The sequence below is a fragment of the Odocoileus virginianus genome, chromosome 23 (assembly GCF_023699985.2).
Source record: "Odocoileus virginianus isolate 20LAN1187 ecotype Illinois chromosome 23, Ovbor_1.2, whole genome shotgun sequence".
Classification (NCBI taxonomy): Eukaryota; Metazoa; Chordata; class Mammalia; order Artiodactyla; family Cervidae; genus Odocoileus; species Odocoileus virginianus.
In genome coordinates this window covers 5,781,413-5,806,215 of record NC_069696.1, presented here as the reverse complement: position 1 = coordinate 5,806,215, position 24,803 = coordinate 5,781,413, and the positions used below count along the sequence as shown (strand labels likewise).

Sequence of the window (24,803 nt, the reverse complement as noted above, 5' to 3'; positions counted from 1 at the left end):
TGGGAACTTCCCCTGGGCCACTGTCCACAGAGGGTTCTCCTGCCGCAGACCCCAGCAACTGCAGCACTGCAAGCGGCCCTGTCTCTGACAACAGTGACACTGACAGTATCAGGAACACACGGGACAGCCGGCCCATCACAGGCCTCCCCTCTGACCCCCACGGCACCCTGCGCAGCGCTGTTTCTCCGACCTCCACTCTCAGTCCAGGAAACTGGGTTCAGAGCATTGAAATGACACGCCAAGGCCACAAGGCTGTGAGTGTTTGGGCTGGTGCAGATCTAGGCCTGGCTGCAGCCTCAGCGCATCAGTGCTGTGTCTACTCTGCCCTCCCTCCTGGAGGGGCGCCCCTTCCCACCTCCCTTCCTTACAGCCCCTCCACCTCCCACCCCCACCCTCCACTGTCCTGCCCCACACCCGTGATTCCTCTGAAAACATGTACTTTTATTTATTTATTTTGGCTGCACTGGAGGTCTGTGGGATCCTAGTTCCCCAACCAGGGACTGAACCCAGGCCCTCGGCAGTGGAAGTACTGAGTCCCAACCTCTGGGCCACAGGGGAATTCTCAAACATCTACCTTTTGTCACTTCTATTTTTTCACCCACTGTCCAGTGGGTCGGCCCACGCTTCACCCCATATTTCTGAGGAGGACCACTTCCCAATGTCCATGAGCAGGATCAAGTGCCTCCAGCCTGGGGGCACAGCCACTCATACCCTACCCACAAATGAGCATGACCCACCTGCACATGACACACACACAGCACATGCCTGTATGGCTCTCACATGGATGCTCACACACACACAGAAACACACACGTGTGCACACACAGACGCAGCAGGCCACACCCCACCCCCAGGCTGCAGGGAAGTGAAACCCTGCCCCAGGGAAGTGAAAGACTGTGAGCCCCGGTTTCCAAAGGGCCTTTGTGGGAACGGAACCCACAGTCACTGTCTCTGGAGCTGTCCCGAGGTAATTGGAGTCCCTTGGGTGGGGCCTGGGGCCGAGGCGTGTAGGTGGTTGGGGGCAGTAGGGACTCATCTGGGCGGGGGCCCGCCCTTGGGGTGATCCTGGGGGTGGGAGGGGCAGGGCAGCTGGGGTTGCGCCACTTGCCAAGGCCCCAGTTTGTGACTCAGGCTCACAGATGCACAAGTTCCTTTCTTAGTCTGCAAACAAGCTGTTTTTGTAGCATTTTTCTGCGCCTTCTTCAAAAGCGTAAGTGCCAGGTCCCAGAGGGAGGAGATGAGTGAGCACCTGGACTAGATGACTTCTTCTCCCGCTCCGTTGGGCTGCTCCTGACCAGCGCTGGACACACTTCCGTCTGGCCGGCTGGGAGGAGCCCTGGGTGCTGGCCACATGGATGCTGTGGGGTCCATGGAGAGGACTGAGTGGGAGGTTTGGGGGTGGTGGCTCCTGTTCAATGTCACTGGGGGAGAGGGGATGAGAGGTGGGGTCCTGGGTGGAGGACGTGGGTGGGATAAGACGGCTCTGTGACAGGTAGCAGTGTGTAAGGGATGGTGTCACTGTCCCCTGCCTGGAGACTTCAGGTTCGGCAAACACTGTCATCTGGGGAGAGATCTGAGGACCTGGTGAAGTGGCAGGGATTTTCCCAAAGCCCAGTTCTCAGATTTGAGGTCCAGCCCTGCCATGCTGGAGTCTGATATAACCACTGAATAATTGAAAGCCAGTCCTGGAAAGGATCTTAGACAAGGTGTCCTGATGATGATTACACTTTCAATTAAAAAAAAAAAATTATTTAATTTATTCATTTGTCTGGCTGCATCTGGTCATAGTTGCGGCACCTGGGATCTTTATTGCTGCATTTGAACTCTCGGTTCTTTAGTTGCAGCATGCTAACTCTCACTTGCAGCCTGTGGGATCTAGTTCCCTGACCAGGGATTGAACCCAGGCCCCCTGCATGGGGAGCGTGGCGTCTTATAAGTATTTTATTCCAGATGAACAAAATTGAGACACGATTCCCACTTTGAGAAGCACTGGTCTTACCCAGTTCACCCTTGCTGCAAGTGAGGAGACAGGCCCTCAGAAAAGAAGCGATGAGCCTGACGTCTCTCCAGGACGTGCTCATTTGGGGCTGGGCCTGGGGTCTCCTCATTTACAGCCTTGATACTTCCTGGGAGAAAGGAGCGTACCCTCAAGTGTGCATTAGGAATTCCACATTTATGTGGTTCCAGGAGTCAGCCCAGGTCAGGGGCTGCTGGTAGACCCAACCAGGGAGCTCCTTGATTCTGCCCACAAGCCCCCGCTCACTGGCCATCCAGGCCAGCTGCTCTTTGGGAGCTGCCGGAAGCATCAGTGCTCAGTTTCTGAGATATCGCCGTTGATACTTGGTGCATGCTCAGCAAGTCTTGCACACCCAGCGGGGCAGATCTTCAGTTCTGGGACAGTTTCTTTTTTTTTCAATATTTTTTCAAGGTCTTTATTGAATTTGTTACAATACTCTTTCCGCTGTGTGGTTTGGGTTTTTTGGCTATGCAGCATGTGGGATATTATTGGGAAACGAAGACTTAACCACTAGGCTGCCAGGGGAGCCCCTGGGACAATTTTTTATATTATTTATTCCCTTTTTCCTCCCATCTATTGTTTCTTTTTCCTTCTGAAATGTCTGTTTTTTTTGGGTGTTGGGTTTCCTGAACCCAATATTCTTCTTTTCTTTGCTCCTGTTTTTGTCCTGCTTTCTGAAATGGTCTCTTCTGTTCCATCTTTTAATATTGCTGGTAAACGTTTTAAATTTCAGCACTCCTGCTTTTAATTTCTGAAAGCTCTTTCCTGTTTTGTGTATTTTTCACACTGTGCTTTGCCTGTTTCATAGAAGCATGTTTTCTCGTTCCTGTAAGGAGGTTAACTATGGTTCTTCAGGACTTCTTTTCATTTTTCTGTGCTAGTTTCTTGTCTGGGCTGTTTTTTTTAGTTCCTTTCTCATGTTGTGGCTTTCTTCACAAGCCTCGTGACCTTCTGCTCTCTGGTTATTAAGTGAAAGTCACTTAGTCGTGTCCGACTCTTTGCAACCCCATGGACTGTACATTCCATGGAATTCTCCAGGCCAGAATATTGGAATGGGTTACTCTTCCCTTCTTTAGGGGATCTTCCTGGCCCAGGGATCAAACCAGGGCTTCCTGCATTGCAGGTGGAGTCTTTACCAGCTAAGCCACCAGGGAAGCCCAAGAATACTGGAGTGGGTAGCCTATCCCTTCTTCAGGGGATCTTCCTGACCCAGGAATGGAACCGGGGTCTCCCGCATTGCAGGTGGACTCTTGACTAGCTGAACCACCAGGGTTATATTTGAAAGTAAAACCCAGTCTATGGTGTCTTCCTCTGAATGTGAGCAGGGCTCGTTAAGGACAAGCTCCCATCTGGGAGCTTCATGACGAGTGTTTGTGTGGGGAGACTGTCCTTGTCTGTCTTCAGGGATCTCTTCTCTGGGTTCTCGGAGAAGAGTTTTTTGTATGCTGCCTCCTGGTAATCTACTGAACCTCCTCCAGCTTCAACACTTAGATCTGTAGTTTCCTGCCCCCTCCCCACCTCAAGTCTACAGCTGAGGGATCTCCTCTTCCAGGCATCCCACATCAATGTCGGGGCGGCTGGCCCTGCCCTCCCTGCTGCTGGCCATGGTTGTGTCTTCTTTCTGCCCGGCCACGCCCATGTCCAGAGATGAAACGCGAAACCAGCTGTTGACGAGAGAGAAGATGATGCGGGTGGGTGGGCAGTTGGTGCTGACGCAGGAGGAGGAGCTGGCCAACCAGAGGCTCAGGGCCCTCAAGGAGGCTGAGATGCATGAGGCCTTGAGTACCGGGAGCATCCTGCCCAGCATGCACTTCTTCCAAGCCAAGAACCTCATTGAGAAAAGTGAGGTGTTTAACATCCTGAAGAAGATGCCTAAAGGTAGGGGCCTGGAGGGGAGAGTTCTGGGGCCCTGGGGACTTGGAGGAACTAAATTGCATTTGATGGTTTCTCTTCTAGTGGAGCGCAAACTCCATGGGGGTCCTGTGTGCTCCTTCTCCCTGGTGGACAGGGGGCGGGAGTCCACGTGGCTTCTGTCCACCCTGGAAACCAAAACCCCGGCACTGAGTGGACTCAGTGTCAGACAGACAGGGAGGAGGCCTGGGTGTCACCGGGCATCCCTGGTGGGCTTGCAAGTTGTTCCCCACAAGAACCTCATCCCTCCTTTCATATGCTCTTCTAGCCTTTCCAGGGGTCAAGTTACCAAACATCCTGGACAAACACATTTCTTGTAGGTCATTGTGAGCATCCACTGGGAAAAAATGCATGACCTGAGAGTTGTGAATTAAGTTTTATTTGGGGCAAAATGAAGACTATAGCATCTCAGATAATTCTGAGAAGCTGCTCCAAAGAGGTGGCAGTGGGGGCAGGGGGGAGGTCAGCACATACGTGATTTTGGTGAAGGGGAGTTCCTGCAATCAAGCACACATTTTTTGCAGGTTTTTGCTAGTTGTGTGTAGATTACTGTTAGTCACGAGGAGCGGATGTCACCATGAAGGATTTCAGTGCTTTTCTAGATATGTGGAGATGCAAGAAGTGGGTTCATAAGCTCATCTCCTGAAAATATCCAACTATCAGAAAACTGTCCAGCCAGTTTTTCCTAGAGCACAAGAGGGCCTCGTTTCTGCTCTCCACTCTGAACTCCTTTCAGGGGTGTTGAAGGCCAACAGCTGCAGCAGCTCATAATTTAATCTTGTAGAGGTAGATGGCAAGTGCCAATTTGTAGCTGAGACTAGTACAGAAATGCGTTGTCACTGTGAACACATAAATTGCAGTTTGCAGCTTGTAAGGATTTTTCTGTCCTCTTTTTTTTTTTAGTATTGTAGAGATTAAACAATGTTAAAACTGTGAGGTCGGTAAGGTAGCCTCACTGTTTAGGGAGGGAACATGGCAGAGCTCATACAGTGTGACACCTGTCATGCGGTGAGCGTCAAGGCCAGAGAGCAGAGGAGGTGGACACTGAGCCTCAAGTCAGGGTGAGGTCTGGAGGAAGCTGCTCGATGCTGGCAGAAAGCAGGGAGCTGGCAGGCAGCAGATGGGGTAATGGGGAACTGGATGGGGGACTCGAGGATCCTGGGCAGACAGGCCAGGGGGCAGGTGGGACTCCTCTTCTTAAACCCCCTCACATAACACTGGGCCACTTGAGGACTCGTTTGGAGGTCAGGCTCCTGACAGGAGCTGGAAGCCAGTCTTCCAACTCCAAACCTGCCTGCTGCCTCTTGAATGAGACCACCCAGGGCCCCTCCTGGTGAGGGAGGGACTCAGGGAACCAGGAGGCTGTGGCCGCTCTGAGCCGCAGAGGGAAAGGGCCCTGGGTTCCCAAGAACTTCACCCCATAGAAACCCCACCCACCCACTCTCCCCCTCAGGGGCCGCCCTTCACGTCCACGACTTCAGCATCACCAGCCCGGACTGGCTGGTGAAAAATGCCACGTACAGGCCCTACTGCTATTTTTGCTTCACCCGGAGGGGGATCCCGCAGTTCAGATTTGCTCATCCGACTCCCCCCACCCCGAAGCCGGCAGAATGTCCCCAGTGGGTTTTGCTGGAGAAGTTTCGGAAGGGGCTGCATAACGTCTCGGAGTTTGACAACAGGTGGGTGTTGGTTTGCAAAGAGCTTGTCTCTCACCTTCATGGGTGGGGGTGGCATGCGGTGTCCCCGTGCAACAGACCTTTCTAGAAACACCTGACCTTAAAAAAACCAGGAGGCCTTTTCTCTTAACTGTACAGGATGCTTTGCTTCACCACAGTGTTCCATGCCTTTCCCATCCAAATCAAACTCCTGGTACGTGTAGACCTGATTTGATCAGCAACTCTGCTGCTGTGTCTGGACCCTCAGCAAGGGTGCTGCTGCTACTGCTGCTAAGTCACTTCAGTTGTGTCCGACTCTGTGTGACCCCATAGATGGCAGCCTACCAGGCTTCTCCGTCCATGGGATTTTCCAGGCAAGAGTACTGGAGTGGGGTGCCATTTCCTTCTCCATCAGCAAGGGTAGAGACAAGGAAATTCCTGGCTCTCAGAGCCGAGAGGGTCCCAGGTGGATGAGATAGCCTGAAAACATAATGAGCAGCTTCCTAACAGACCTATAAAGAATTACTATAACTCTTCTAATCAGAGAACCATCTACAGAGGGCTTTCTGGAACTGTTTCCTTTATGAGTAAGAAAATGCTGCTCAGCCTGAGTAAGGAGGTTGCTCAGGGCCACACAGTTGATGAATGAATGTCTCAACAGGGAAGTTACTCATGTCCTGGGATGCCAAGTCCACAGTCATTTCCATCAGACCTCAAGTTTGAGCTTGCTGGGGCTGCCCCAGTGGGATGCCAGAGATGGTGGCCTAAAGGAGAGAAATGCATTTTCTCACAGTTCTTGGAGCTGGAACTCCGAGGTCAAGGTGTGGGCAGGTTTCTCTGAGGCCCCTTTCCTGGGCTAATGGCCAGCTGTCTTCTCACTCTCTATGCAACCCTAGGGTCTCAGATGCTGGCCCTGTTCATGCAGCTCTCTGCCCTTGGTGCTGGTGGTTTAGTCACACAGTTGTCTGACTCTGCAGCCCCATGGACTGCAGCCCGCCAGGCTCCTCTGTCCACGTGATTCTCTGGGCAAGAATACTAGAGTGGGTTGCCATTTCCTCCTCCAGGGATCTTCCCGACCCAGGGATCAAACCCTCAACTCTTGTGTCTCCTGCATTGGCAGGCAGATTCTTTACCACTGAGCCAGCTGGGAAGCCACCACCACCACCTCCTGAAAGGCCCCATCTCCACACACAGTCACCCTGGGGATTAGGGTTCAACATATGAATTTGGGGGATGCAATTCAGTGCATGATACCCTCCAAGGAGAGCTTGACCTGGGATGTTCGTTCTGTGGGGTCAGCCTGGCTAAGAGGCGGAAGGCAACAGGTGGGCCTGGCTGGGGTGGGTGTGTGTCCTGCCTGCTGTCTCCTGGGGAGCAAGTGCAGGTCCTAGGGTGGGGGGCCTCCACCGGAGCAAGGGCCGGGGTGATTGCCTGTGGCACGCCTCCCCCCACCCTCTGTGTCCTGACAGCCTGCTGAGAAATCTCACTCTGATGACCGAGAACCCCCACGTGACTTACACAGACCAGGATGCGATCTGGGCTAAGTTCGAGACCATCTTCTTCGTGATGGGGAACCTGGTGAGATATGCACCGGTGTTCCGGGACTACCTGTCCCAGGGCCTGGAGGAATTCTACCAGGACAACGTGCTCTACCTGGAGATCAGAGCCTCACTGTATCCGGTGAGCCATCTCCTCTCACCTCTGCTTGGGCCAGGTTCTGCTGTCACCCTGCAGAGTGACAGAATGACACTGGCTCCCTACCTGGTGCCCCCCAGCACCAAGCCCCGGCTTCACCCCTGGGGGTCTGGCGCCTGTCCAGGGGCCGTGTGAGCACGGAGCCCTGGAATGCGCTGGGCTAGCCCCCACTGCCCATCACCTCCCTTCCCCCACAACCCCCACGTCCCAGCGCCCCCAGACACTCGGGGCCTGCTGGTGCCTGGACACCTACCTGCACTCTGGGCAGTGCCTCGAGCCTGGACGTCCTTGACCGCCTGCCTTCCTGTCAAAGCGTGCTGCAGGACGGCGACCTCAGTGCAGGCTCAGTGCTGAGCCGTCTGGTACACGGGTCTGGTTGCGTGTAGAGTGGGGGCTGGGAAGTCCCTGGGGGTCGGTCTCTTCTGTGGGCAATAGAGATGTCTGATTTGACTTTGAGGAAGGAAGGTCAAAGGGAAAGGAATGGGAAAGATTAGGAGGAGTCCAAAAATATCCCAAAGTGTTAAAGTATTAAAAAGAAAATCGCTGAGTAGGACCTTGCATGTTGGCCAGTGGAAAAGGGTGACAGAGTCTCAGGTGCATGAGCTGGGCTGACCTCAGCTTTGCTGGGGTGTCTCGGGTCCAGGCTGGGGGCAGAGTGGGCGTCCTATGAGGAGCCCAGGGGAGCCAAGTATGGCCAAGAGAGGATGCTCCTGGTGGGTCTTTGAAGAGGACTTCTGGGGGGGAGGCGGGGTTGGGGTGTCCTAGGTACTGACTGACTCCCTCTGGGGGGCTCACAGGAGTGTGAATGCTTTGTAGTGCAGGGGAGCAGCTCACCCTCAAGTTGTCCCTCGGCCTGTGGGTTATTTTGAGCAGAAGAAGTCAAGGCCCATAGGACTCAGGAAGAGCCTTTGACCTTCCTCCTAAGTAAAAAATAGTATTTTTATTTATTTACCTATTTTTGGTTGCACTGGGTCTTCGTTGCTGGCCGGGTTTTTCTCCAGTTGCGGTGAACAGAAGCGATTTTTCATTGTGGTGTGAGGGCTTCTCATTGCGGTGGCTTCTCTTGTTGTGGACACAGGCTGTAGTTGTGCGGGCTTCAGTGGCTGGGGCTCCTGGGCTTTAGAGCAGAGGCTCAGTAGTTGTGATGGATGGACTTAGTTGCTTCATGGCATGTGGAATGTTCCCAGACCAGGGAAGAGAGACCCGTGTTTCCTGCGTTGGCAAGTACAATTTTATCCACTGCACCACCAGGGAAGTCCTCCTCTAAGTTCTTAAAGAACCTAGATGAAGGGCCCATTCCCAGAATAGAGCTGTCACCAGTCTCTGCAGAGAATACCGCAGGTTTGGTACAGAGACTTCAGGGCTTGAAACCAGAGTCCTCTCTGTCCCTTGTCCCTGTGGGCCCAGAAAACGTGTATTCACCAAATACTTGTTTATCACCCGGTGAATTGCTTTCCTCCCCTTTGAAGTCCCAAACCCCCACCCCCAACACCCTCTTTGTCTTAAGCTGAAGAGGGTATTTAAGGCAAGGGCTTCAGCCATTTGGGTGAGTGGCTCCCTCTTCCTGTGTCTCTCCCGTGTACCGGTGTTATGAAGCTTGTGCTTCATTTTCTCCTGTCAATCTGTCTCATGTCAGCTTAATTCTTAGACCAGCCAGAAGAACCTAGAGGGAAATGCCACTCCCGCTCCCCATCTACCCCATCCCCCCCAGTCCCCCCCCCCCCAGCTGCCCTGCACCCTCCACCTTCCTTGACAGCTGGCCAGTTGCCTAGGTGGCCCCAGGCTGCCACAGCCCAGAAACCCTGGCAGAAGGTGAGAACCCTTATCCATCAGTCAGTCCCCGCATCTCTGCCTGCAGGGTTTTTGGAAGCAGGAGCGGTAAGAGTCTTTTTTCTCGTTTCTAAAATTAGGTCAGCAGGAGAAAATATTTGTGGAGCTGGTTCCTGGGGCTTAGAGCTTCTGGGATGGTGAAGTTGGTAGAGCTCTGGGCTTGTTAATCCTTTTCCTCCCAGAGATGGTGTCTGTTTTCCTGTGTCTCTGTCGTGTCATAAGGAGGAAAACCTTTGGCATGATGGATTTTCCTTTTTTCTTGTTCTGTTTTGAGAGTTTGACCTCAGGACCAGTGAGAAAACTCACCCTGGTCCTACCATCCAGAAGGTGCAGGCTCGGGGCATTTGGTGGCCAGTCAGATCCAGTGGGATTCTTGGCTGTCACTGCTGGTGGGAATCACACAATCGTGCCAGCTCCTAGGAGGGTTTGTCACAAGGGGTCCCCGTCCACGGGGGCTTCTGTCATCTCAGCCTTCACTACAGTCTTTGCTTTCTCAGACCATCTTGGGGAGCCAGCTCTCTGGATCTGCTGTGGCCATGTTCTTTGCCTCTCCTGTAACACCTCTTGTTCACGGCTAAGCCACGGAAAGCCTGATTGGTGTGTGTTTGTGTTAAGATCCTACTGTCCATGGCAGACACTTTGAACTGGAGAAACTTCTAAACTGGTAGATTTTTTAGTGACCTCTCTTTGTAAACACCTGTCTTATTGGTACCAATGTTAAGACCAAAAGGTGGATATAAAGAAATGTAACCTTAACTCAAACACACAGAATGGTTTGAGAAGCAGAATGGAATGGGTCTTTCAGATGCTGATAAAGACGGTCTGTTCATTAGCAAGCCAGTGGGGGCCCTGGAGAAAGGAAAGGGGAAGAGGGGAGCTGTTATGGACTCTTCCCAACAAGGTGGACAATTGTAAAGGGTCACTGGGGGACCACAGGACTGGTCACAGCAGCGTGGGAAACTTCAGATGGCTGTTAAGAAATGGGATGCTAACAGTGGACATTGATGGGATTAAAACAGGTTTTGATACAGCACTCCCTAAGGTTGGGTGGGCTAAAGGGACCTCCTACCAGTTTCCCCAACATGAAAGGGCCCTAAACAAGTCCTCCCTCTCTTTACCGCAGTTTGGAGAAATTTAAAAGCCAGATGCAGAGATGATAACCAGTAAGCCGACCCACGATCACCAGGGGCAACAGAGGCTGTTTAACCAAGTTAAAGATTGACAGTAAGGCTTGGGTCTCTGGGCTGGATCCCTGGCCAGGGACCCAAAGCCTTTTGCAAAGACGAGTGGAGGGAAGTTCCCCCGACACCTCAACGTGGTGGGGGGGGCCCATGAGTTGCTGCACCAAAGCCACTAGTGGATTTGACTAGGGGTGTGAGGGTAGACAAGGTCAGAATGTTGGAGCGAGTATTTGATGGGAATGGCTGTGGTGTCCAGCTGACTAAGTTTCCAGACTGTCTGCCCATTCATCCAAATTACTGAGTCAACCAAGGCCTCGGAGACTGACTCCAAGGACAGCAGTATTTCAGTTTTGTTACCAAATGCCATAGTCTTTGTAGGCTCAGAAATTCTACTGTTTGTACACCCAGAAGTAAAAGGGCTCCAGAGACTGACACACATTGACCAAAGTCATAAGTGACAGATGTATGCACAAGAAAGTCAGAATACAGTTTTAAGAGAAAATTGTCAACTAGACCAGACACGTAGGCTTCCTGATTGGTAAATTCTGTCTTGAAGGCAAATCTGTTTCTTTTAAATTGAAATATAGTTGATTTACAGTGTTGTTCTGCTCTCTGTTGTAGAGTGAAGTGACTGCATTTTACACACCTACATTCTTTTTTAAATACTCATTTCCACCATAGTTTATCCTAGGATATTGAATATAGTTCCCTGTGCTATACAGTAGGATCTTGTTGTTTATCCATCCTATAAATAATAGTTTACATCTGCTAATCCCAAAGTCTCAGCCCTTTGCTCTTCTTCCCAGCCCTCCTTAGCAACCACAGGTCTGATCTCTATGTCTGTGAGTCTGTTTCAGTTTTGTAGATAGGTTCATTTGTGTCACATTTTAGATTCTACATCTCAGTGATATCATTTGATGTTTCTCTTTCTGACTCACATTACTTAGTATGATAAGTCTCTAGTTATACCCATGTGCTGCAAATGGCATTATTTCATTCTTTTTAACAGCTGAGCAATATTCCATTGTATATATACATCACGTCTTCTTTATCCATTCATCTGTCGATGGGCATTTAGGTTTCTTCCAATCTAGGCAATTGTAAATAATGCTGCTATGAACATAAGGGTGTGTGTATCTTTCCGAATTAGTTTTGTCTGGATATATGCCCAGGAGTGCAATTGTAGGATCATATGGTAGCTCTATTTTCAGTTTTTTGAGGAACCTCCATGCTGTTCTCCATGGTGGCTGTACCAACTTACATTCCCACCAACAGTGTAAGAAGATTCCCTTTTCTCCATATCCTCTCCAGCATTTATTATTCGTAGACTTTTTAATGATACCTCATTGCGGTTTTCATTTGCATTTTTCTAATAATGAGTGATGTTGAGCGTCTTTTCATGTGCCTTCTGGCCATCTGTATGTCTTCTTTGGGGAAATGTCTATTATGGTCATCTGCTTATTTTTCTATAGTTTTTTTCTTGCTGGATTATATGAGCCGTTTGCATATTTTGGAAATTAAGCCTTGCCTATTGCATCATTTGCAAATATTTTCTCCCATTCCATAGGTTGTCTTTTCATTTTTTTTTTAATGGTTTCCTTTAAAGTTTGATTAGGTATTATTTATTTTTATTTCTATTGCCTTGGGTTGAAGGCAAATCTTTTTTAAACTTTTTATGTATTTATTTTTGGCTGTACTAAGTCTTTTTGCCAGAAGTGGGCTTTCTCTAGGTGTGGTGAGCAGGTGCTACCCTCTAATTTGCAATGCAAGCACCTCTCATCATGGTGGGTTCTCTTATTGCAGAGCCCGACCTCTAGAGTTTGGGCCCAGTAGCTGCGGCACAGGGCTTAGTTGCCCCAAGGAACATGAAATCTTCCTGGACCAGGGATCGAACCCGTGTCCACTGCATTGACAGGGGATTCTCAACTACTGGACCACCAGGGAAGTCTGAAGGCAAATCTTAACTTCTACTGAAGCCAAACTATCTGATATTTTTCTTCTTCAGAATCTGATACATTTTAAAATCCTGGGTGGAATCCCTAAAGGGACTCTATTGCCCTAGTGTGACTTGCTGGGTTAGCAGGCCCTGTGGTGGAGGCTGATCCTGCCCTGAGAACCAGTCATTCTAGAGTCAGGACCCCTTCCCCCCACTCTCCAGGTCTCTACTCTCCTGTGCATCCTGGACTGGCCCCCTTCCCCTTGGGTATGTTCATCCTCCTCCAAGTCATCCCAGGTAAGGGTGGGCATCTCTACCAGAATCTGGTGTTTGTTTGACGGTTTAATGCTGAGTACAGACTTTGTTCCTATTTCTGATTCTTGGGAAGTGGGAGTGGGACTGACCTTGCCCCCAGGAGAAACTTTGCCAGCCTTGTGAGCAGAGTCAATAAGTACAAATGTTCCTTTCAACAGAAAAGAGAGGGTCCAGTCCACCTTCCACTAGGAGAAGAATTTTGGGAAGAGGTGAGCTTGCCTAGGGCTGGCTTGTGCAGGGCGGAGGACAGGGCATCTCCCAGAACCATCATTCCCAGTTTGCCCTGAAATCCCATCTCTCCCCTAGCCTTAGCTCCCCACCTCCAGTCCATCCTCCTCCGGAGTCTGGCTTAAGCCCCGCCTCCCCCTCCCCCTCTTGGAACTGGCTTCCTCCCAGCTCTGGATCCCCAGTTAGCCTATGAGTCATTCCAGACCACCTCCCCCAACCCAGGTCCTCCAGAAGCCCCAGGAGTGGTCATCACACTCAGGAGTGGTGGGTGTACACGGGACTAATCTGGAGGTGCTCTTTGGCTTCTGACCTACCAGGATCCCAAATCTGGGGCCAGGAAGCAGCCCATTTAATTAGCCAGCCACCTCCACCGCCACCCTGAGGTTCTGATTCAGGCTCTCTGACCCAGACCACACTTTGAGACCTTTTCCAAGTGCTTCATCTGCACCGTCTCATCTGAGCCTCACAACCTGCAGTTACACCCGTGGGAATGAGGCGGGGAAGAGTCGAGGGGTCTGGCCCAGGCCATGTGGGCAGTGAGCAGGGACTGGGCTTTGAGACTTTCGGGTCCACATCACGTCTCAAGAGGCACTCCCTGAGGGGGTCTGGCGCGGGGGTCGCTTCCTGTGGTCACATCCTGTCGGCTTTCTCAGAGTAGGGAGTGGGAGGGAGCCCTCCACACGGGGAGGGGCCTTGGGCTCGGGCGGGAGGGGAAGAGGGGAGAGATGGCAAGGAGAGAGGGTCTCAGCCCGTGGCAGGCATCTGGGGAAGTTGCTGAGGAATTGCTTGGAGGGTCGGCTTCCTCACCACCTTCCCCTCTTGCCAAGCCTGCTGGGGACAAATGGCTCCAGGGTCTCCCCTGGGGAGCTGCCCAGCTCCCCTCTCTCGCCACTCCCTCTGGACCCAGCCAGGATTCCTAGAAGGTGGAGGCCCAGGGGCATGGGATCTGCACATGGTTCTGGCCTGACCCCGGAACAAAGGCCCCTTGCCATGGAGAGTTTCGGGCTGACGCCCCCACTCCCGAGAGTAGGGGAGCCATCAGCACATTACTAATCCAGACGTCTGCCCTGGAATTCTCTTCTGAGCCCTGGCCTCCCCTCCCTGCTCTTGGGGCTAATTCAGGGTCTGGGACGAGGGTTGATGGACTAGGCTGCTGGCCCAGCCTCCTATTGTGTCACTAATGCTCCATCACAAAGGCCACTCGTCCTTAGCAACAGTTGCTAGGCGGGTCTGATCTCCCCGGACCCCATCCCCACCCCCACGGCCGGAATCGGAGGCTCTGACTGGATCGGGCCAGCCTTCCAAGTGGAGCTCCCAGGGGTTTATCCTCAGGAGCTTGCCCGGTTGGCCCTGACCCGTGGGCGGTCTTGCAGTCTGGGGGGACATGCCTGGGAGCCCAGGATGGTCGTTCCCAGATACCTTCTTGGATGCTGTCACTGGTGTGACCAGCGGTCCTAGTGCTCCCCCTATCCACCCCCCGGGTTTTGTCATGGATTCTCAGCAGACTCCTTCTCTAGGAACTCTACCTGGCGTAGTGACCGTGTTTCAAGTTATTGCTGCTGCTCTAGGGAATCCTGAGGGCAGCGCCTTCTACAATGTTATTCTGTGACTGTGCTCCTCACAAGACTGAAACCTAGAGGCACATAGGGGAGAATCACCTGGGCAAGTTTTAAAAAAACCAGCTCCTACCCAGGGAATCTGATTTAATTAACCTGGGGCAGGACCCAGGCATTTTCTTCTCCCTGGGTGGCTGGAGACTTTGAGACCACCCCCCACCCTGCCTCCAAGTAAACTCAGCCATCCCCACCCCCTACTCCAGCCTGGGAGCAGGAGCAAGTTTCTTACTCTTTCTAAACCTCAAAATCCTCATCTCTAAAATGTGTACTAGTGGAGCATGTGTACTAAGTCTCTGCAGTCGTGTCTGACTCTTTGCGACTTTATGGACTGTAGCCCATCAGGCTCCTCTGTCCATGGGATTCTCCAGCAAGAATACTGGAGTGGGTTGTCATTTCCTCCTCCAGGAGATCTTCCTGACCCTAGGGATTCGAAGTTTTGATCCCTTCCAGATCCCTAGGGCCTGTGCTCTGCAACAAGAGAAGCCACCACCATAAGAAGCCCACACATCGCAACTAGAGAGTAGCTCCCACTCTCAGCAACTAGAGAAACGCCCGCGCAGCAACAGACCCGGCACTGCCAAAAATAAATAAATAAATACAATTTCTTGTAGTGACTGTGTTTCACACCATTGCTGAATTCTAGGGATCGAATTCGGATCTCCTGCATTGCAGGCAGATTCTTTACCACCTGAGCCAGCAGGGTTCTTCGTCTCTAAAATGAGACCCAGCTGACAGCGCGATGCCCAGTGAACAGGAGAAGCTCCAGAGAGTCAGGCTCTCCAGGTGAAAGCTGGCTGTGTCTCCAGTCAGAACCTCTGGGTCCTAATTTCTGGTTTGACACAAATGGATTGTGTGACCTCGAGCAACTCTGACCCCAAATGTCCCTTTGTTCCTTCAACTTCACATTCTCTAATTCCATGATATCATGCTGCTGCTGCTAAGTCGCTCCAGTCGTGTCCGACTCTGCGCAACCCCATAGACGGCAGCCCACCAGGCTCCGCCATCGCTGGGATTCTCCAGGCAGGAGCACTGGAGTGGGTTGCCATCTCCTTCTCCAATGCATGATATCATAGACAATGGAAATTTCATAATCTTACTCTGGTTTATGAAAGTTGTATGTAATTTGAATAACTTCCCCACAAATACAGTTCTTTAATTAAACTATAGTTAAGGCTTGCCATAATCTGAATTGAATCCAATGTGATTTTTTTTTTGATGTGGACCATTTTTAAAGCTTTAATTGAATTTGTTTCAACATTGCTTCTGTTTTATGTTTTGGTTCGGTTTTTGGGCCACAAGGCATGTGGGATCTTAGTTCCCTGACCAGGGACCGATCATCCCTTCACCCTCTGCATTGGAAGATGAAGTCTTAACCTCTAGACTGCCAGGAAAGTCCCCGAGGCCAACATTTTTTGTTTAAAACCTTTTGCTAAATCACTTCACTCTAATAAATTGTATTTATTTATTTAGTTTTGGCGGTGCTGGGCCTTTGTTGCTCCTCGGGCTTATCCTCTAGTTGCTGAGAGTGGAAGTTACTCTCTAGTTGCGGTTCGTGGACTTCTCATTGTGGTGGCTTCTCTTGCTGCAGAGCACAAGCTCTAGGCATTCAGGCTTCAGTAGTTGCAGCACTCGGGCTTAGTCACACCACAGTGTTCTGTTCTTGGGGACTGCAAATTAAATTTGCAATAGCCACATTAACAGGAGAAAAGGCATAGCAATTTTATTTGATGTTAATGTTTTAACTTTATGTGCATGGACACCTTCATGGAAAAAAGTGAAGACCCAAAGAAGTGGGTATACCAGGTTCTGATATACTATTTTAGCAAATGGTGATAAATTGTGGAGAAGCAGTAAGACAAAGAAAAGGGGGTTTGGCTTCTAGGAGTAGCAACTTGTGGGATGGTCGGTGTATGGGGGGAACTGCTAGAAGATAGGGGCTATTTTGTCAGGTTTGTTTGTTCAGACCCACTCTGGTGCCCAGTTTCTGTCTCTGCTGGTAAGTGTGGGTGTCTCTCCTTCTGGAATAGGAGCTGGAAGGCGATACCTTCCAGACAGAAATATACGTCTTGCTCTGAGGCAGACAGGTGGGCACGGAGATCTGTTTGCCTTTGAGCTTCCTATTCACCTTTAGCTCAAAATAGTCCTGCAAAAAGTGACAGGTTTGGGGGTGGCACATTCTAATACTCTTCAAGACCCCCAGAGATGAAGAAGCAAAAGGCCTGCTCTTCTCCACTGTGTTTTTTTAACTCTGTCAAACCTACTGTGCATCCCTGCATCTTCCCACTCTGCCCCTGGCCATGTCACCTTGGTGTCCCTAGTGGCTCGGCTGCCTCAGGGTCCCCCGCCTCGGGGTGGGAGAGTGGGGAGATGAAGAGGGTCCTCAGACCACTCTTTCTGGCTGGCATCCTGTCCTCAGCTGGCCTGCTGCTCACTTGCTGCACAAACACTTCCTGAGTACCAGACACTATTCTAGGTGGAAGGACCCAGGCTTGAATGAGAAGCAGACACCCCAGCCTCACAGTACCAAGAGCATCAGCCCATTCAGGGCTGGGACTTCTGGTCAACCTCAGAGGCCGTCAACCAGGCTTTGGAGATTGTTGGCAGTTGGGAATGAAGTTCTGCCTTGCTCACCTCTGACATCTGGCTGGAACCCTGCTTCCCTCACAGGTGTATGAACTGAACGGGACGGTCTACAGCCGAGAGTGGTTGGTGAGGACTTACAAAGAAGTGGCTCATAATTTTGCAAAAACGCATCCTGGGTTTGTTGGAATCAAACTCATTTTTTCGGATCACAGGTGAGAGTGAGCGAAGCTGAGCCTGGAAGAACTGGGAGGACAGGCTGTGGGCAGAGCCATGGGGATGGGAGGGGATGGGACAGGAGGAGAAAAGGGTGAGGAAGGTCAGGGAGGCTGTGGCCAGGGGCGGAGACCCCCAGGGCCCAAGCACCATGGGCTCCATGTGCCATGGAAGTCCAGGATGTGACCTACCCTGGCCTGGGTGGTCAGTTATGGGGTTAGTGTTTTTCCCTGGATGTCCCGATGGTTTTGTTTCAATTGGTGGCTGGCTTCTGCCTCACGGCAGCCCCATCTGTACGACAAGCTCAAGCACTGCGAAGACAGACCCACCCTTGCTCTGCAAGTGCAGAGAGTGCAGAAAGCCTATGACAATTCACCTGACTTTACCAAGGAAGAGTCTCCCTCTTGCTGAGGGGCAGTCAGTCTGCATAGACTGTGCCGTGTCCAGCTGGAGGGCTGGGGAGGGGCAGCCGCCCCACCTGCTAAGCCACGGGAGGTGGGAGGGCAAACAGACCTCCCTGGAGCCCCTCCCCTCCCGGTGAGACCTGGGGCCGCTGGAGCTGGTGGGCCAGGGTGGAGCTGGCAGTAGTTGATGGTGAAGGCTCCCTGGGGGCTGGTGGCAGGAGCTCTAGGGCAGGGCTTCAGTGCCAGCTGCGTGGGTGCAGGGAGGGACGGGCAGGTGTGGGGGGCGCAGAGCTAGGGATCGGAGTGGGTGGGCCAACACCTTCCCCCGTCATAGGCCTGCGCCTTTTCTCTTGGTGCTCCTGTGGCGATGCTCTTGCCTGGTCCCTGGCCTGGGCTGGAAAGGAGAGAGCTTCGGGGGAGATGAGGCAGCCTGGTCATCTGGTTCCGGAGCACTCTGGCCTTTTTGACTGAATCAGGGGACAGGCCCAGGTGCCCCACAGGGATTGGGTGGCCACGGCATTTCACAGGTGCCCAGAGAGCAGAGAGCTGGACATTTCCAGGACCATCTCTCAGGGACACAGGGCAAGTTTCGATCATGGCCACCTTTCTTTATTCAAATGCAGACAAAACCTGCCCTGTGGACCCCTACCCCACTGGCTTTCCAGAGACTTGGGTCCCTCTGGTGCAGCCAGAGTTCTTGACAGGAATGGATGTGGGCAAAATTTCTGTATTTAAGAGGGACTCAGCAGCCTGGATGGGGTAGGGTTATGTGCAATTGTGCCGAGGGTTTGAGACACAGCAGCTGGGAGCCCTGGACATGGTCGGCTGTCCACTTGGGAGCTGATACCTGTGCTTCTCTCTGTCTCTCCTGCAGAACCAAAAATGAGTCCCTCATCAAGAAATCCATCCAGACAGCCATGGATCTTCGTGCCAAGTTCCCTGGGATAGTGGCAGGGTTTGACCTGGTAATGGGCCCAGAGCGAAGCCCCCAGGGAAGGGCTGAGGGGCACTGTTGACATCCTCCCTTGGGGTCTTGGGGGGTGAAGGGAGAGCAGAAGAGGTCAGAAGAAGGCTGGAAAGGGTAGTTCCTGAACAGGAAGGGCCATGAGGAGAGGCTGTCCCCACTCCCCCGTCCCCACACTGGGCGTGACACCTGGCTCTTCAGCCTGCAGCCCAGGGTGGGTGTCTGGAAGCTGAGACGTGGCTGGGCCTTGGGGGGCTTCAGGATTGTCCGGGATTCCAGCACATCCTTGGGTGGTGTTGCACCCCTCCCACTCCCCTCTCCCCTAAATAACAGCCGGGCCATCCAGGTGACAATTTCTTAAATCTTATGAAGAAGCTAAGTTAGTGTAACCAGCTAGATGCATCTGAACCCTGCTTCTGGAATCTGCATGTCTTACCCAAGAGAGCTCACGCTCTTGCTCTCAGACCCATCGGGGACCCAGAGCAGATCTTGAGGGCTTGTTTTCTCTGGACCAGGGTGTCCTCCTGGGGTCCTTGAGGGCTGCTCACAGGATCCAGCCTCCCCAAAGTAAGGTGGGTGGTTATATCAGAGCCACACAGCTACTTTTCTTCCCCAGTCCTGCTACTGGTCTCTCTCTACGGCCATGACAGAGGCCGTGGCAGTGGTGGCAGGGCGCTCCAGCAAGGTGAGGCAGGGGGCCGGCAGGTGCCCCACATGCCCGCTCTGTCCTGCAGGTGGGGCGCGAGGACACGGGCCACACTCTGTATGACTACAGGGAGGCTTTGATGATTCCAGCCTCGCGGGGCGTTCACCTGCCTTACTTCTTCCACGCGGGAGAGACTGGTGAGCCTGCGACACCGCCGGGCACAGGGCTGGTGGGCAGGGACCCCTCAACATCTCCGAGGCCACAGACAGGACCCTGGCCGGTGGAGGGACAGCCCTACAGCAGCTCACGGTGCATGTCTGCTTCCCGCACATTGTTGAGCCTGTGCTGATAGCAGTGCCCAGAGAAGGGGGCACAGTGTTGCTGGGGCAGCTGCGCTTCACATCCCTTACCCGTGGCTCTTACCTGGTCCTGTCAGGAGGGCACCCCACCCCCATCTGCAAGCGAGGAGCCTGAGGCTCCAGCCAAACAGGGTGACTGGTCCACCAGAAGGAGCTGGGAACCCTTTCTGATGATGTCAATTTCATAACGAGCGAACCCTGCTTTCGAGGTGGACTCATGTGCAAAGTCACACCCTGGGAGGTGGGGGGAGAGGGACCAATAGGCCAGTTCTGTGACTGGGAGTCACTGTCCATGCCCACCAGGCTGGGTGGGGGGGTGCTGTCGACTCCCACCAGCCTGGGGGAGCTGCCTGTCAACACCCACCAGACTGAAGGGGGACTGCCCGTCCATGTCCATCAGGCTGAGGTGGGGGACCTTAGTCTGCACCTACCAGGGTGAGCGGGCCCAGCTCTACTCAAGCAGCCTGGCTGCCCTTGTTTCTGAACCGGCATCCGCCTGGCCAGGTCTCTGCCCCTCAAAGCTCTGTCCGTGGGCTCACTGGTCTTCGCTTAGCCTCCAGATGCTCCTCAAAACGTGTAAACCCTCAGCAGAAGCAGCAGGTCACAGCTGCAACGTCAGATCCCGGGGAAGATATGTGGGGCTTAGATCTGCTGCACCCTATCCCCACACACCTCAGAACACCCAAGAGTCCGGCCACCTGAGAGGACCAAGGAGCCAAGGGTAGAATCAGGATTTTACAGCCAGGCTGAAACCTGGCATCTCACACCAGCTCCAAAGCAAGGGTTCCTGCACATTTATCTCTTTTTCTGGACATTTCAAGTCCATTTGGAGCCAATTTAGATCAAAGCTGTTCTAGGAAATGTAAAGAATGGTTTGTGAGGTATGGGAAGCTGGGATGGGTCAGGGCGGGGCAGGGGCTGTGGCATTTGTTAGCCTTGAAGTCCCTGAGGTTTGGTTGGGAAACCATAATCATCTCTGAAATCAATTCAATCCCAGGACATGGTCCTAGAAAAGGATTTTGCCAGGACTTGAATATTTAATGGGCTTCCCAGGAGGCTCCAATACTTTGGCTTCCTGATGCGAAGAGTGGACTCATTGGAAAAGACCCTTATGCTGGGAAAGATTGAGGATAGGAAGAGAGGGCAACAACAGAGAATGAGATGGTTGGATGGCATCACTGACTCGATGGACGTGAGTTTGAACAAAGTCTGGGAGATAGGGAAGGACAGAGAAGCCTGGCATGCTGCAGTCCATGGAGGTTGCAAAAAGTTTGACACAACTGAGCGACTGAACAAAATCCAGGTGGCTTAGTAGGTAAAGAATTCACCTGCAATGCAGGAGACCAGTGTTTGATTCCTGGGTAGGGAAGAACCCCTAGAGGAAGGCATGGCAGCTCCCTCCAGTATTCTTGCCTGGAAAATCCCATGAACAGAGAGGCCTGATGGGCTACAGTCCATGAGTTCGCAAAGAGTCAGACACAACTGAAGCGACCTAGCATGCACCTTTATTAAAAAAAAAGAAAACATCTTTGAAAAGACAGTGTTAGGAAACAGTGAAAATTCGCCTAAAGTACATGCCCTCACCAGCAACGGGAATTCTTGGGCTTCGTTCCCAAGAGAAGTGTGGCATTTTCCTAGTTCACATGTGGGTCAGTTAGGATGCTTTTGGTGTCCAGCAATGGGGCCTACGTACCCCGTAGGACCCACATTCAGGTGACCGTTCACCATAATCAACCTTGCTGTCCTCCTGGGCCTGGGATCTCTCCCCGTTTGTTCACAGATATCACTATCTGTGTCACATCCGGGTGTGACTACATCCAGTGAAGCCAAAAATAGTTGTTTCCTACAGGGCATCTCCCTGAATGGTGGGGCGGGGAGCTGCAGGAGTCCCCCACCCCATCCCAGGCTGCTGGGGAGGCTGGCGGAGTCAGAACGGTCTTCTCACCTCTAACCAGGAGGCCCTGCCAGCGGGAAGGTCCAGTGGGGTGGCTGGTTCCTGCTGGCTGCGGCTACCTTGCCATGGGTTGTCCCAGGAGTTTTGTTAAGATGGAAATTAAAGTAAGTGCACATTAATACAAGTCATTATAGTGACAGAGTCTGCAGCACACTGTAAAGATCTTACACATAAAATTCCAAGAAAACAGTTTCTAAAAACTAACATAAGATGGAGAGAAAGAATATGGGGAAACAGGGGCAGGGAATTCCCCGGTGGTCCAGTGGTTGGTGGGGGGTCCTGTGCTTCCACTGCAGGTTTGATCCTTGATCAGTTAACGGAGATCTCACGTGCCATCTGGTTCAGTCAAAAAAAAAAAAAGAATACGGACTGTGGGTCAAGCAGACCAAGACTTGAAACCCACTTTTTCTGCTCTCTACCTGAGGACCTTCCCTCAGCCTATAAAGCCTGTGTGGGTTTCCGCTTCCTCATCTGTTACACACACACACACACACACACACACACACACACACAGAGGTACATACAGGCGGGCCGTATCCACTCCTGCAGCGTTGTCAGAAGGAAAAGTGTGTGCACATTTGTGTTAATGTTCATTTCTCTTCCTTTTCCTGCCTGGGAACTCTGGGGTCTTCACCTGCCGAAGGTCTGGAGTCCTATCCATCCTACTGAAGACCCCTCTCTATTCCCAGATTGGGAGGGAACTTCGGTAGACAGAAATCTTCTGGATGCCGTGATACTGAACTCAACCCGGATTGGCCATGGATTTGCTTTGAGCAAGCACCCGGCGGTCTTGGCTGAAGCCTGGAAGAAGGACATCCCCATCGAAGTCTGTCCCATCTCCAACCAGGTAACGGCCTCCCCAGCCTCCCTCCCCGTGGTCACTCCAAGACGCCCTTGTGTCCCTCCACTCTCTCTCTCTCACTAGCATTCATGAAGTTATTTAGGAATGGCCTTTGCCTAAACCGTTCCCAGTAATGAGGGTCCCCAGTGGGGCAGGACTGTGTGCGAAGCTGTAGACAGAGCTAAAAGTGCCCTGGGGGGGCACGCAGGGGGGAATGTGGGATCCCCCACTGCCACATGGCTCCTCGGGGCTCTGTGCTCAGGACAGCAGCTCAAGCTGGGCCAGCGGAGACTAGATGGTTGAGTAGGACTGGCTCTTTCTGCATCAGGACTTTGCCCAGGGTTGTCCTGATGCTCGGAACAGTCACAGGGAGAGAAGGGCCCGATCCTGCTCACGGTCTCACCTCCCTCGTGACGAGTCCTCAAGGATCCATGCTTGTCTCTGCCCGAGCAGGTCCTGAAGCTAGTGTCTGACCTGAGAAACCACCCCGCCGCCGTCATGATGGCCGCCGGGTACCCCATGGTGATTAGCTCAGACGACCCCGCAGCCTTTGGGGCCAAAGGCCTGTCCTACGATTTCTACGAGGCCTTCATGGGCATCGGCGGGATGTCGGCCGACCTGAGGACGCTCAAACAGCTGGCCGTCAACTCTATCAGGTGAGTCTACCACGTGAACCACTCTACCACCGCCTGAGTCCACTGCTCTGAGGTGTGGGCAGAGGTCCAGAAGGTTCCTGTGAGCTTCTCTGCCTCTTACACCGTTGCTGCTCTTGGACTGGGGACATGGAGCCCTGCCAGCTCCCGAGGTCCGCTCCCGCTCCCTCCCCAGGCTGAGCTGGGCATCCCACCCCATCCCACAGGTACAGCACCCTGTCGGAGACCGAGAAGAAGTCTGCCATGGAGACCTGGGCGGAGAGGTGGCAGAAGTTTGTAGCTGGGCTGGCCAGGGGCCCCAAGTGAGGGGACCGCTGTGTCACCCTCCACATCTCCCTCCCTCTTCCCAATGGTCCAGAATCCAGGGAAGTCACCTCCCTTTGTCCATCAGGCCGCTGTGACTCTGGCCTGACTCACATGAGCCCCTAACTCATCTCCCTCTTCCCTTTGCCCTCTCCTGCTCATTTTCCCCAGAGCAGTGACTGTTTAAAGTTAAATTAAACCAGGGTACTCCACTGTGACAATTCAGAGCACTTAGAACCCCCCTCAACAAGCCCCTACCGGGCTCCCAGCATCCTATGAACATGGATCCCTTCCTTGTCATCCCACCCCAGGCGCCCGAGCACACTGGCCTCTGGCCTTGGGCCCCTCCTGGCTCTCTCTGCCGGGAATGCTCTTTCTCCCCACTTCCGTCTGCTGCCTCCTGTCACCCCCAGGCTTCGTTTCAGGTCCTCATCTCAGAAAGACTTGTCCCTTGGGGCACCTTGCTCGCTCCCTCCTGACTTCACCCGATGTGTCATTATGGATTTATTTCTGAGCGGCCTTCCTCCCCCAGACCTTCACCTGCCGGTTCATGTCCACTGCGAGCCAGGAGCCTAGCCTGCCCCTTGCCTAGTCGGCCCTCAATAAACTTCATGTTGCAAGAATGCCTGTGCCCTGTCATGCTGAGCTGGGTCAGATCGGTCTCCCAGCCCGGCCCTTGGGAGAAAGAGGGCAAGGAGCCAGCCTGGCCTTGCTGGGCCCTGGGTGTGAAGGAGAACTGATGCCTTCCTTACAAGGCCCGGCGATGTGAGTCTTCTTCTTATCCCCCGTCCCCTGCATGGAGCCCGCAGGACCTCCCCCTGGGCCCAGGCTCCTGATGCTGGACAGCCTGCTTGACTGGGGTCTTCACCCACAGGCTGGTTCCCAGAGGGAGTCAGATATTCTCGAAGACCTTTTGATTCACAGCCTTCATCAGTCCCACGGTGGGGCATACAGGTCCCAGTTCAGCTGACTTCAATTCAATTAATGGTGACAACAGAATATAGCAGAATGGGCTTCGGTAGCATGTTGCCATGGTCACGGGGGTCTCCCAGGAGTGTAGGGTCTCTGATTTGGGAAAACAAACCAGCTGTGGTGCCTTCATTCCTGTTGAACAGGCAGAGTCCAAGCAGAGAACCAGAAACACCAGTAGGGCCAGACCTGAACTCACCAGGTTGCTGCTGGCAGAGAAGGGAAAGCTGGTTTCACACACACCTTCTGGGACTTCCTGAGGGGCCCTGACATGCTGATCTTCTAACCTGTGTTAATCGAATTCTTATAAACAAAATCATGGTGCACAGTTGGACGGGAGCATGCTGTTTCAGGAAATCTGTAGCAGAAGCTCCTGTTCAGAAAACATCTTTTTCTGATTTGAACTCCAGGAGTCTATATTTCTTAGACTGAGGTCAAATTCCTTTTAAAAACTCTTTTATTATCATTTTGGCTATCCTGGGTCGAATCTCTCTAGGCTGAACACCCTCAGTTTCAAGAGGAGGGGGTAGA

The 24,803-nt window shown here is 52.6% G+C and overlaps 1 protein-coding gene across 2 annotated transcripts; it reads left to right on the top strand.

Annotated features, from left to right (window-relative positions):
- Positions 1-893: 893 nt before the first annotated feature.
- ADA2 (adenosine deaminase 2) lies at positions 894-23,926 on the top strand. 2 transcript variants are annotated; one of them, XM_070453279.1, is made up of 10 exons: positions 894-966; positions 3,569-3,894; positions 5,381-5,606; positions 7,052-7,262; positions 17,051-17,178; positions 18,458-18,548; positions 19,282-19,390; positions 22,196-22,353; positions 22,801-23,003; positions 23,207-23,926. In XM_070453279.1, exons 2-10 carry the CDS (start codon positions 3,582-3,584, stop codon positions 23,304-23,306), a joined length of 1,539 nt encoding a protein of 512 aa, XP_070309380.1. In that variant the 5' UTR covers positions 894-966; positions 3,569-3,581; the 3' UTR covers positions 23,307-23,926. The 2 variants fall into 2 exon arrangements, with proteins under 2 accessions (XP_070309380.1, XP_070309379.1); XM_070453278.1 differs by lacking the exon at positions 894-966 and adding an exon at positions 1,102-1,209.
- Positions 23,927-24,803: the final 877 nt, after the last annotated feature.

Bases quoted from the DNA above. Each gene is read 5' to 3' on its own strand.
- ADA2 (XM_070453279.1), top strand. From the start codon at position 3,582: ATGTCGGGGCGGCTGGCCCTGCCCTCCCTGCTGCTGGCCATGGTTGTG. The intron at 19,391-22,195 runs GTGAGCCTGCGA...CTCTATTCCCAG, and splicing joins CTTCCACGCGGGAGAGACTG to ATTGGGAGGGAACTTCGGTA. The intron at 23,004-23,206 runs GTGAGTCTACCA...CCCATCCCACAG, and splicing joins CTGGCCGTCAACTCTATCAG to GTACAGCACCCTGTCGGAGA.